The 13,078-nt window shown below is 46.2% G+C and overlaps 1 protein-coding gene across 9 annotated transcripts in view; it reads right to left on the reverse strand.

Annotated features, from left to right (window-relative positions):
* Positions 1-1,159: 1,159 nt before the first annotated feature.
* PFKFB3 (6-phosphofructo-2-kinase/fructose-2,6-biphosphatase 3) overlaps positions 1,160-13,078 on the reverse strand; it is a 70,591-nt gene continuing 58,672 nt past the window's right edge. For 2 of the 9 annotated variants that reach the window (XM_088652598.1, XM_035126567.3), the window contains exons 12-16: positions 12,988-13,050; positions 11,080-11,144; positions 9,432-9,608; positions 8,194-8,216; positions 1,160-3,243 (exon numbers count right to left, since the gene is read on the reverse strand). In XM_088652598.1, the coding sequence (XP_088508724.1) occupies positions 3,237-3,243; positions 8,194-8,216; positions 9,432-9,608; positions 11,080-11,144; positions 12,988-13,050 (335 nt within the window). In that variant the 3' untranslated portion in view covers positions 1,160-3,236. Of the gene's footprint in view, positions 3,244-8,189; positions 8,217-9,431; positions 9,609-10,962; positions 11,145-12,987; positions 13,051-13,078 lie in introns of those variants that run through there. The other 7 variants (XM_088652597.1, XM_035126566.3, XM_035126565.3 and 4 more) reach the window with 5 other exon arrangements.

Below are 13,078 nucleotides of genomic sequence, written 5' to 3' on the forward strand. Positions count from 1 at the left end.
AATCCTGCTTGCTTGTTTTCCACAGGCATCTGGCTGGCCCCTGTGAGAACAGGATGCTGGACTAGAGGGAACATGGGCCTGATCCTGCAGGCTCTTCTCATGTTTTTATGGGTGCATTTTGAGGCTGTGTGGGACAACATCTGTGATCAATAGGCACGATCCTCACCCCACACACAGAACACGCTTCAAGAAGCACCCAAAGTCAATATTCTCTATTGCAGAAGGAGTCTCAGCAGGAATAAAGCAAAATATTGAAATGCTGCTGTAAGCCAAACAGAACACCCAATTGATAACAAAGATGGGCCTATTTGAGGATTAAAATATCCTTGAATAACCTTTTGTGCAGTGGAAGAATTTAGTAACCGAGCTGCAGACGAACAGCTCTTATCTCGTTACCTTCCCTTTCAAAATGGGCCAGAGAGACTCTTAGCATTGCCTTCTTTGTATGTTCTAAGCAGTGGCATAGAAAGAATACCTGGTTTCCCCCCAAGCAGCTGAAATAAAATTGGAACGCTCATTTGAGCCATTGCACCTCGGCCAAATCTCTCCGCTCCCTGTATCTGATCAGGTTTTGGACGTTCAGTCCATTCCTTCGGTTGCCTAATCCTGTCAAGCCTAATCTTTCTTCGCATTTGACAGCTCTTGTTATTCATATTTGCCCTGCCAGCAAGCTGAAGGGCAGGGAAAGAGAGGCTAGGAGAAAGAAAGGAGGGTTTGGAGAGGGAATGGACCACTAAAAAGGATGGGGAAAGGGAGGTGCACCTGAGCAAGAGCTGCAAAGGTTGAGGGCGCTTGAGCTCACAGAACTGGAGAACTCCAAAGGGCATCTAGTCCAACCCCAAACAGGATACACTGAAAACCAGTGTGGCATAATGATCAGTGTTGGACGTGGGCTGAGGAGACCCAAATTCAAATCCTCACTGAGCCATGGACCTCACCAGGTGATCCTAGGCCTCCCTCTCTGTCCAGCCTACCTCACAGGGGTGTTGTGAGGATTAGAAAAAGATAACTGAGCTCTTTCAATGAATATAAAATTAGAGAGGGGCAGGGAAAGGGATTTAAAGAGATTGGGTGCAAGCTTCCAGGTGTTACCCTGAGATGTCACAACAAATCCACAGCTACCACAAAAGACAACACAAACGACCACACACCAACAGGCTTCTATTTCAAGATTTTTAATTGGTCCAGCAGCTGCAAAATATACAAATTTCCAAAAGGCAGACCTCGTTTTATAAGCTGAAACTGTTTCATCTCAGGCAAAAAAAACCCCTCAAAAACCCAGTTACATACATATATACAGAATTAACATCACACAAGTCAAGGTGGGGGGGGACCTCCTCTCAGCTCTGCAACTTCCCTTAAATAAATAAATAGCACTTTGCTATTAAAAAAATGATAAAAATATAAATTCAAGTATCAAAGGAAAAACACAACCAAGAGAATGAGATGTTGGTGTGGTTTTCAATCACCTTCCCCAATCAACCTGTAACTATCGCAAGTGTGACCCCCCCCTCGCTTCTCGTGCCTCCCCACTCCAGGGCAGATCAACACACACACAACAAGGACACACACAGGCAAGGTCCACATGTTCCCTCTTTCATTCAAAATTCCTGAAGCAGGAATAATTTAAGTTTGTTCCAGGATTTCCTTCTCGTAAGCAAAGGAATCCTGTTATATTTCCCCCCCGAATTCCTGCTATATAAAACCAAGCAAAAGATGAGTTTGCGTAAAAGTGTTTTTTCTCAGTACGGAAGGTAAATGCAAACCACACTTAAGTTGGGGCAGGAAGGGAGAGGAGAAAACATACCACTTGCTATGTGCAAAATAAAGCCACTCTTCCCCTGATAAAAATCCTATCAGAAGGGGCTGGGGGGGGATAGGAGAACCCACACACTCAAAAGGAGAAAATGGGGTTTGATTCCAGGTTAGCCACACTGAAATGAGGAGAAGTTAAGTCATGTCCGTTCGTTCCAACAGGTGCATGACTTAACGCTCAAAACCACCCAATGCTTTTCCAAAATACAAAGAGCAGAAGCGTCTTTTCAACTGCTTGCACACACAGAGAACCCACCTTGCATGCTACGGACGCCCCCAGTAAAACTTCTCAGTGGTCAGACACAGGCAAGAGCAGCTCCTAATTTTTTTTAAAAGATCGCACACAAACACACATGGATTTTGTCATGGGCCAAAGGAGGCACTGCAGCCATTGATGACCCTCCTTTCTGAAATTGACCTGCCCCCTTTATCCCTACGGGGTCATAGCTCCCTCTTCCACTCCATGGGCAGCCGTCGGGATATTGTCAGACTACAACTCCCACCAGCCCAGGCAAACAAAGGCAAAGGGAAGGGGTGATGGGAGTTGTAGTCCGGCAGGAGGATACTTACCCCTGTGCCGCTAATCCTAAGCGTGGCTTGCAAAGCCCCACACTCCTAACACTTTCCCACTCTGTTAAAAATCACACTCGGCCGCCCTAACAAAGCCAGGGGCTACGGTGCCGGCAAGTGGCTTCAGAACCAGCTGCAAAAGGACAACAGAACTATCCTTACATCCCTCTTTGATATTGGGGGTGTGGGTGGCTGGGTGCTTTTTTTGTAGCTGTAAAAAAAAAAAAGGAGAGAGACGTGCAAAGTGGCAAAATTAAAAGCATACATGCAGGTGTCACAAAAGGAAGGTGCTTTTATGCTTCCCATGCCCCCACCCCACTCCACACAGACCCCCAAGAACCAACATCCATTTATTTACAAAGGCTGAGAAAGCAGCACAGTGTCCAGGTTTTTTTCTTCTTCTTCTCTGCAAGGCAACTGTGTCACTTTAGAAATAATAATAAAATGACACGGGGACGCCAGGATGCTGCAGAAGACGACTCTTTAGTCTAACCAAAATCTCAGAAAGTGGCGGGGGAAAGCAACCAACTTCATGATCCTCCTCTGTATTGCATTGTTCCTTCTCCTTCCCTTCTTCTCTTGTGTATCTATTCCCTTCTCTATTCCCCACCCCACCCAGAGAAACACCATCGTGTCGAGTCCGATACGCAACAAGAGTCCGATACACAACAGGCAGATGATCAGCTTATGGAGATCCGAGAAGGGACAGCCTCGCGTTGAATGGAGAGACACACGGCAGACGCAAGCTTCGGAGTGGGGCGACGCAAGCGGGCTGAGTTTCCCTTCCGTCTGCGCTCTTCCGCCTTCCTAAACATCGCCTGGAGAAATCAAAGACTGCGTGCGGGTCGTGCTCATGTTCTGCAAGCGGAATGGAGAAGAGGGAGAGGGAGAGAGAGAGCAAGCTTTGAGCCGGTGGCTGAGCATTCGGAGGGGGGCAAGAGAGAAGCAAGGCACCCTTTGCATGCAGGTGGCAGGGAGGACGACGAGAGTATCCGGCAGAGGCAGTAGCCACTAGGCACACAGGCCGTCCTGAAGGAAGCAGGCCAAGCCGCAAGGCGTACAAGGAGCTTCTCGCTCATCAGGCTCCCTGCGTCTCCTACAGAGCCCCTCGGCCGGAATTCTGAAAGAGACTTTAAAGTCATCTCATGCACACTTCCAGCTGTGTTTGCTGTGGGCCAAAGGAACAGAGGAAGCTGCCTATAACACCTTTGGGTCTATCTAGCTCTGCACTGTCACGCTGACGGCCAGCGGCTCTCCAGGGTTTCGGAACCAGGAATCTCTCCCAGCCAGCGTATGCCGGAAGTTGGTCTTGGGGGCTTTCTGAATGCAAAGCAAATGCTCGAGGATTATTATTATCATCATCATTTAATTTTGCATTGCTTGGGCCCCCTCGAGTTGCAAAGACGGGCTTTTTTGGGGGGGGCAAGCAGGCACTGCACATTTGGCTCATCTGAAGGCAGAGAGACCCGTATAGGGGAAGTGCTTTGGGTTTTTTTAATCATTTTTTTGATTTCTGAAATATAGATTTACAACAAAACCAAATACACTTCCATATACAGAGATTTCTCTGAATCTCGAGACCTCCCCCCACCCCCTCCGTGGATCCTTATGTCAACACTTTCAACTGCATATTATATCAAATCTATATTTTATATCTATCTCTATATTATCCATAGAGTTTGTTACATTACAGGTGAGATTAAAATCCTGCTAATGTTTTCATCGGCTTACAGTGGTCTCTTAAATAAATGATAAATTTCCCCCATTCTTCCTTGAAGTTTTTGTCTTCTCGGTTCCTGAGGTTTCTGGTCAGTTTTGCCATTTCAGCATAATCTGACAGCTTAGTTTGCCATTCCTCTCTGGCATGCTATATTTCTTCTTTCCATCTCTGGACTAGTATAGGGAAGTTTTTAATTTTATTTTATTTTTACTTTGTTTAGTCATGTCCGACACTTCATGACTCTTATTTTTACTAGGTTTTTATATTTTGCTGGGACAGAGTTGCAGAGGGGCTGGGGCAACCCAATTGGATGGGTGGTACAATTATTACTATTATTATTATAATTATTATTATTATTATTACTACTACTACTACTACTATTAAGCAAAACGTGCAAAAGGATCTCAGGGCATTCTAAAAATGGAAACATTACGGGAAAGAGGAAGCAGACATAAGTTTAAAAAGGACCTCAACCACCACCCACTTATGTCAACAAGCCCATTCATTGCAGAAACACACACACACACACACCCCAAAGCAGAACCAGTTTCAAAGAAACTGAGCAAGCACGGGTCAAAGATGTACCCCCTCTCTGCCTGCCCACCCACCCCCCCAAAAAAAACCCCAAACCAAACAAAGGTAGCCTTGAGCAGCTGCTATTCCAACAAGGTACAGCCAGGCTGGGGTAAAGCACAAACACTCACAGAGCGCCAGGCCATTTTACCTGGGAAATATTAGCAAAGCGAAAAGTTTGAATAAGTGACAAACGGGCCATCTTTCAGCGTGAAAAGGGGGGAAAGAGACAGAGAAAGGGGGTGAAGGAGACAAGGCTTCCACTGTTATCTGATAGGAATGTGTTCAATGGATGTCATATCTTCCTTCACATTCACACCATGAATTAAAAGCACATGGCTGCCCCCAAAAAGAATATTGGGAACTGTAGTTTATCCCCTTGCAGAACTACAAATCCCAGCACCCTTAACCAACTAGTTTCCAGGACCTGGGAGGAGGAAAAGCCACATGCTTCAAACATGATGTGTGGATGTGATCTTCCAGCAGTTCTAAAAACTTGCAGCAGGGAGAGGGGCTCGTCAGCATGAAAACTTATGCAGCTTGTTATGGGAATCACCAGGGGGGGGGACATCTTTATTATAAATATTATGCATAAATGTATCCTTTCGACTTGACAGCTCAGGGAAGTTACCTAGTTTTATAAAAATCAACTCCAGTTTTCCCCATTCCAACACTATTTTGCCCTTGAAAAGGGACTCCAGGAAGTGCCCAGAGGCACTTTGCTGAGCTGATTTTTGGCCAAGCCTAATCCCATAATCAGACCCACCCAGGTGACAGACGATGCAAAGCCAGGACCTTATTGTTCTTTTCCTGTGAATACTCAATAAGTTCCTCCCGGTACTTATCACACATTTACTTTTGCCCTGAACCATTACCCTTATGTTAATCTTGTTTACCAGTATGTTAATATTGTATGTACCTCCCTTTTTCTGAGGTTTAGCTATGTAACAGTGATGTAGGAATGACGCTTTTGAAATGCATTATGGGATTCAGGGGAACTTTGCTGTTTTGCTCTGGATGGTGGCTGGACTCCTTCCTTTATGTCCGCAGTGAACCGCTGGCCCTTGCCTGCCGAGCTAGGTGGCTGAGTAGCCTCACACCTACCGGTAGTAGTGAAATCTCCACCCGCAAAAGCTGCCCTTTGCAATGATCTGGCTTCATGCTGACTGCTCTGGTTGGCAGCAGCTGCCCGGGAGCCTTTGGCAGAGGTCCTCCTTTAATTCTACAACTCCCACCCAACACCCCAGCCAGCATGGTCAATGGTCAGAGCAGATGGGGAGGTGCGCACTGAGACCAGAGCTCTCACCAAGACGAACACATGCCCCAACTCTGCATTATCGGCCCCACCAACTGCAAAAGTATTGCTCTCCCACCAACTGCCTACTCCCTTCAAATGCTGCTGGATTAGAACCAAGCTTGAGCTGTAATTTTATATATGTGGGGCACTTAAATCCCCATGTCAGATACAATAAAACTGACTGTTGGGACTACAACTCCCATCATGCCTGCCAACAGCAGCCAGGGATGCGATTTTGAGAAACACTGCTAGCTCTTTACCCAGAAAACTAGTCCACTAGTAAGGGGAACAAGACATCTAGCGCCCCAGCTTCTCTCCCAAGTGCAAGAAAGGGTTTTTTTTGTAGCAACTGAAAAGATGCTCTGATAAATTAAGCGTTAAGCTCCCACAAACTGGAAGGGTAACTCAGTGGGGTAGAGAATCTGCTTTGCATGCAGAAGGGCCCAGGTAACTCCAGGTAGGGGGGCAGAAAAAGGCTCTGAAATCCTGGTAGCCACTGTAGACTAGAGATTGCAAAACTATTTTTTCAGCCCATGGACCCCCGTTTGTGTTTCTTAGCAAGCACCATTCGCACTGTCCTTGTGGGTCACTTCAGTGAAATCAACCAGAGCCTGGAAAAACACATAGAGCTGGAAGAGGAAGTGGGGAAAAGTATCCCAACTTCCTCCTTCAGCAATTGGGACTTTTCAAGGGATTAAAATAGTGGCTCTCTCGTGTGGCATGCCATATTGGTGTGACAGGAAGATTCAAGGGCAAAGAAACTTACAACATTTCAGTGCAGTGTAGTATATAGTATATAAGAAAATATTTTGCAGATTATGGATAGATATCTTTTCAAAATGAGAGCAAGATCATTAGCTATTCTTCTACAGTTCTCCACAACGTATTGTTGTGAACAGGGATTTTCAACTCTGACAAACATGCAAGGTATCGAAGAGAAAAAAAGACTTCTTTGTTTTGATGAGGAAGTGTGAGTTTCTCAAATTAGACCTGATATAAATGAGTTAGGTAAAGGTAAAGAGACCCCTGACCATTAGGTCCAGTCGTGACCAACTCTGGGGTTGCGGCGCTCATCTCACGTTGTTGGCCAAAGGAGCCGGCGTACAGCTTCCAAGTCATGTGGCCAGTATGGCGAACCAGAGCAGCACACAGAAACGCCGTTTACCTTCCCGCTTGGAGCAGTTCCTATTTATCTACTTGCACTTTGACGTGCTTTCAACTGCTAGGTTGGCAGGAGCTGGGACCGAGCAACGGGATTCAAACCGCCCACCTGATCAGCAACAGTGCAAAAACAAGCTCATACCACCTCTCATTGAGTGTGCGCATACATCCTTACACAAGTACATATGCAAGAGGCTCACTTATAATTATATTTCGAGGATGATACATGTTCCTATTTTAAGAATATTTGTTTTATACTTTCTGGATGTCTCGTGATCATATTATAAAGCAGTTGTGTTCTGTGTTATAAATCAAGCACTGCTAGGAGTTTGTTCTTTCTGTTTTCCAATGGATTTCTTACCAATGAAAAATTGGGTGTGGCATGAGCAGATTTTTATTCTGAAAGTGTGGGCCCGGAGAAAATAAAAACCACATGGACTAAAAGGTCAAAACACTGGTAAAGTGAGTGGGCAGGGATTCAGAGGTTTTGTGGGCAATTGGGGAAGACTCCAAGAGGCACCATAAGGGACCCAGGTGGTGCTGTGGTTAAACCACAGGGCTTGCTGATCAGAAGGTCGGCGGTTCGAATCCCTGTGACAGGGTGAGCTCCCGTTGCTCGGTCCCAGCTCCTGCCAACCTAGCAGTTCGAAAGCACGTCAAAATGAAAGTAGATAAATAGGAACCGCTATAGCGGGAAGGTAAACGGCATTTCCATGTGCTGCTCTGGTTTGCCAAAAGCGGCTTTGTCATGCTGGCCACATGACCTGGAAGCCATACGCTGGCTCCCTCGGCCAATAATGTGAGATGAGCGCAGGGGTACCTTTACCTTTACCAAGGGGCACCACATTGGTGACCTGTGGGCACTGACAGTACATATCTAAATAATGGTCTGACTTTGTATAAAGGCAGCTTCCTTTGGTCCCTCAAGGATTCTAGGGGGGGGGGGGAGAGAGAGAAGGTGCAAATTGAGTTTGGAAAGCTAAGCACGCAGATTAGTGGTAACAAAGGGAAAATGAAGCCAGCCTAGTGGTAAAAGGTTAACCTGCAAGATACTTACAGGCAGGCCTTCCCCAGTAAAGGCTGTAAAGAGAAAGAAAAGGGGGAAGGAGAGAGAGATGGAAGAGAAATCAATCTTGGTGTGGAAAACAGAGTAACAACAGGAAATTCAAGATAAAGGATTAGATTACTACGAGATAGCAGACAAAGAGACATAAAGCCACGCATGTCAACAAACAAGCCGCTTCCATGCATAACGTAGGAACACATTTCAGCAAAGAGCCTCCACAATTTCAATATTTGGGTCACACAAGGGAAAGGAGGAGGAGTAGGGCAGCAATTTAGCAGGAAACCCCCTTTTGTCTGCCAACATACAGAAGCTGCCTCCAGGCATTTTTTCAAGGAGTCACATTTCCTGCTAACTAGGAGCTGGCGGGTTTTCGGCTTTCAAATTAGGCAGACATTTAGCCGCAATGGGAAGTGGCCCCTGATAGGAGACACTCCATCCATTCATCCTTTTTAAAAAGGTGTTGAGCAAGACTAATCTATGGAAATTTGCTCCAACCTTTGGAAACAACCTCCAGCTGAGCAACACCAGCAAATGCTGAAGAGACATTGAGGCAATGCAGGCAAGTCAAACTGGCTTGTTGGCAGCAACTAAGTGACCTCCCTGGGGTGCAAGCCTGGGCAGTGGGTCTGGAGGTCCTGGGCCAGAGAGCAAGACATTTGGCACAAGCTTGGCTGCAGGAGTTGCTGGAAGGAGGCAAACAAGGTGCCATCTTAGGGACTCTGCTTCAGAACTATGTAAGGTTTGCACCTTAAAAAAATTCTTCTCCCCAAAGATTTCCTGCAAGGCAGCAGGACATCATAGTCAAGTTAAAAAATATGGAATGACAGGAACCAAGGAAGCCTCGGAGAGGAAAGACAAGCTTAACACTGTGTGTTGCTGCAAAGGTTTGAAGGCCAGGTTGAAGCAGTTTCTATAATCCACACCAAACACCAGCCAAATACTTCTACATAAGCAAGTTCATAAGGCAAGGGATGGCCAAGCCTGGCTTATATGCAGGTTCTCAAAAAAAACCAAACTACACCAACCCCCCAAAACATTATAAATCGTTTTGAAAGGTGCTTTCGTAGGAGGAAAAAGCAAGGGCAAGGATCCGACAGGACGACCTCCCGTGGCTTAAAGCAGCAGGGAGATATTTAAGCATGGAAATGCAATGACCACAACACACAGCCGCCACCCACAAGCAGGCAGGCACGCACACGAGAAAACACCAACAAAAGAATGTGACCAACTTGTCCGGGCATCTGGGCGGGCACCTCCTGGGGCATACAGATGGGCAGGGCAGCGGAAGCAGAGTCAGCCACATGCTCCTCAAAGCTGTTGATGCGAGGCTTTTTGGTGGGCTCTGGGCTCGCTAGAGGGGTGACGCTATTGCGTCTCATGAGGGTGTTAGATCCCTTCTTTGCATCCTAAATTAAGAGCGAGACAAAGATAAAAATGAGAAAATAAAGTGAGGAAGGAGGTGGAAGTTACGGGGGTGGGGCGGGGAGAAAAGCAGCGGGGGGGGGGGAATAAATATAAACAACCAAACACACACGATGGGTTAATTGGGTCTGACGAAACGCACCAAAAAAGGAAAGAAAAATGCGAAGACCAGGAAATCTCATTGAAGAAGGAGTTACTATTGCTGCTGGGGTTCCTTCGAGGTCCCTTGGCGCTCAGACACGCTAATCTAGACCCAATGTACTTCTAAAGCAGGGATGGAAAAATGTTTGCATGGTGAGGACTGTGCTCTAAGGTCTTGTTTTACAAGTCGTATGTATTAGTGATGATCTGAGTCAGAGACAAAACTGTTGATTTGGCCTCTATATGGTAGACTAAGCTCTACACACACACCCATTGAATCAGAGTTCAAGAAAAACCGTTGAGCATTGCAAAAAGGCTCAAAGAGGGGGCGAAGATGGAGAAAGCCCCCAAGGCTCGAAAGGCTGCATTCAGGACTCAAGGTCAACCCTGCTCCATAGGGTGCGAAGCAGCACTGCAGAGGGGCGTATCCTTGGAAGAGGGGCCGTGTCCTGGGAATCTGGGGGCCAGGTGCAGGGGGGGGGTGTTCAATGGCCATATTTGGCCCCCTGAACCTTAGGTTCCCCACATCTGTTCTAAAGAAGTAATGTTGGGCCCAAGAATGAAATATTCAAAATTTCCGGAATCGGGTTTGAGAAGTCTCTCTCTCCCTGCACTAGGTCTTTCGAAGAAAGTAAGAGACGAGGGCTTTGTGCAACGAAAAGAGCAGCTAGGTGCCTTGGGAGAATCTGCCGCTTGGGAGAATTCGCAGCAACGCCACTGATCCAGCCTACAAATTCCAGAGGAACAATTGGAAAAAAGCCACAGAAGAACGGTTTGTTAGCGCTTGTGATCCTAACCCTAACCGGGTCTTCCTGCAACCTGGCATTTACACATTCGATTCCACCTCATTTGCAGCCTGAGTATCTGTGGCTAGTTTCGCAACTTTATAAAGAAAAAACCCAAACAACGGGGGCAAAAATCTTCAAACATACATCAGCAGCAATGGACCAGACATTTCCTTCAAACCTCCTTAAACACTTAGCAGAATATAAAGAGGCCTTAGCTAGCTTTTGAAAGTTTGGGGGGAAAGATGTAGTCAAGTAAGGAGCCATCATAGGTATATATATAATTGTAGAATCGTAGAGAAAAGGGTCACCAAGTCCAGTTTGAACACACAGAAGGAGCTGTCTAAATGGTGCTACAAATTATTCCCACCACCAATCCACCAAAAACGGGTCAGGAATAAATACTGCTTACAAAAAGAGGGGGTCCATCTTTGAGCGGTTTCCTACAACACAGGTGTCTACCCAACTCCTTTCCAACTACACAGGGGGAGGAAGAGGGGGCCCCAACGGGAGGCCAGAAGCCCCTCACCTCTGTTCTGTCCCGGTGGGTGTTCACAGCCTCAATGTTCAAGCAGATGGATTCAACTCTGCAGCCTTGTAGAAGCGAAGGGAGAGAAAAGGTTTGGGGGGGGGGCAGAGAGACAAGATATACAGGACACGGTCAGTTACGGGGGGATGCAATCATTTAGCAAATATATGATTCGATCGAAATCAACGAAGAGCACCTCCTGTATTTTTTTTAAAGTTAATTATTCTTTGATGCAAGTGCTTAGAAATCTGCAGCTGGAAAATGCCCCAAAAGACAGACACATTTCCCCTTCAAACGCGTACATACAACGGATTTTTGCCAATTGAGATGGTTCCCTGTGGAATACACATACAGTGGTGCCTCGCTTAACGAATGCCCTGCTTAACGAAATTTCCGCTTAACAAAAGGATTTTTCGAGCGGAGGTTGCCTCGCTAGAAGAATTCGTTTTATGAAAAATTCGTCTAGCGAATCGCGGTTTCCCATAGGAATGCATTGAAATTCAATTGTGTTCCTATGGGCAAAAAAAAAAAAAATCAAAAAAAATTTCAATGCATTCCTATGGGATTCCCTAGATGATTTTTTTGTTATAAGAAAAGACCCGTGGAACGAATTAAATTCGTCTAGCAAGGCACCACTGTACCATGCATTATGCTATCGTTTTCATCCACAGTGTAAATGTGGACAAATTCAAGCAATCAATCATTCTGTTAAGACTTGTACAATTAAAATCAGCTAAGGTTTGGGGGGGGGGGTTTGATCAGGTGACACCCCCAAGAATCACATTGTAAGCACTGACATATCAAGCATTGCCTGACACAGCCATCTGCGCTGCAGTCAAGGTAAGGCATGTAGTTTTGGACTTTGGCAGGGGCAGAAAGGGTGGAAATTCATTCGAGTGAGGCACGGGCCAACCTTCCTGGGCTAGGCCCTCTGTTTTAACAGAAAGGAAAGGAAAAACTGCAGGGTAAAAAAAAAAGGCTGAATACTGTGCTAAATATGTACATCAAAGTCCAATTGTGCAAACGAAGCAAAGTGTGTGAGCTTTCTTATATTGCTTGACTTCATCCTGCGACACTTAAGACCAAGTTTTTTTAAAAATTCTAATAAGGATATTAGTTTAGGGCAGTTTAATGCCCATCCTCTTCTAGCCACTGAAAATATTTCTCCGCTGCCTCTCCAGCTTCTGATATTTCACCGTGAGTTGTCTATACGCTTTTCTAGCGCATTTTCGTTCTCAACAAAAGCCAAGATCCTCAAGGAAAGTGTGTGGTGTTTGTCTTCAGTGCAACTATGGCACACACACACAACACGTTAGCAAGAGTGGAAGAGGAAAGGGTTAAGTCGGGACAGGCCCGCTGGTGCTAACAGCAGACCACAGGGATGACCCAGTGGATACACAGCAGCAGATGCAAAGAGTGGGAAAATCCTGGCCATTTGGTCATTGGCAGTCCCCTCTACAGATTATCATATACCATGGGTAGGAAAACTAAGGCCTGGGGGGCCGGATTCGGCCCAATCGCCTTCTAAATCCGGACCGTCCCAGCGTGTTTTTACATGAGTAGAAAGTGTCCTTTTATTGATAATGTATCTCTGGGTTATTTGTGGGGCATAGGAATCCGTTCATTCCCCCCCCCCCTTCAAAATATAGTCCGGGCCCCCCACAAAGTCTGAAGGACAGTGGACTGGCCCCCTGCTGAAAAAAAAGTTTGCTGACCCCTGCCATACACTGAAACCCCTCTGATATGCCATCTCAGGCCATGGCATCTTCTGCAGACATCTCTGGTAACAGCGGCAGTAATAACAATTTCTTTCCACATCAAAGTTCGTCACGCCGCATGGGCCAGGGCAAGCAACCCAGGCACGCCATGCTCTCTGCGCAAAACCTTTTGAGAGAGACAGATACTCACCATACGCCACAGGGGTCAGTTTCAGCACCGTGTGGAGAGGACATTTCAAGTAAGGCATTTCCGCTGGGAGAAAAGCAGAGAAGGCAGGTTA

The sequence above is a fragment of the Zootoca vivipara genome, chromosome 9 (genome assembly GCF_965207765.1).
Source record: "Zootoca vivipara chromosome 9, rZooViv2.hap1.1, whole genome shotgun sequence".
NCBI lineage: Eukaryota > Metazoa > Chordata > Lepidosauria > Squamata > Lacertidae > Zootoca > Zootoca vivipara.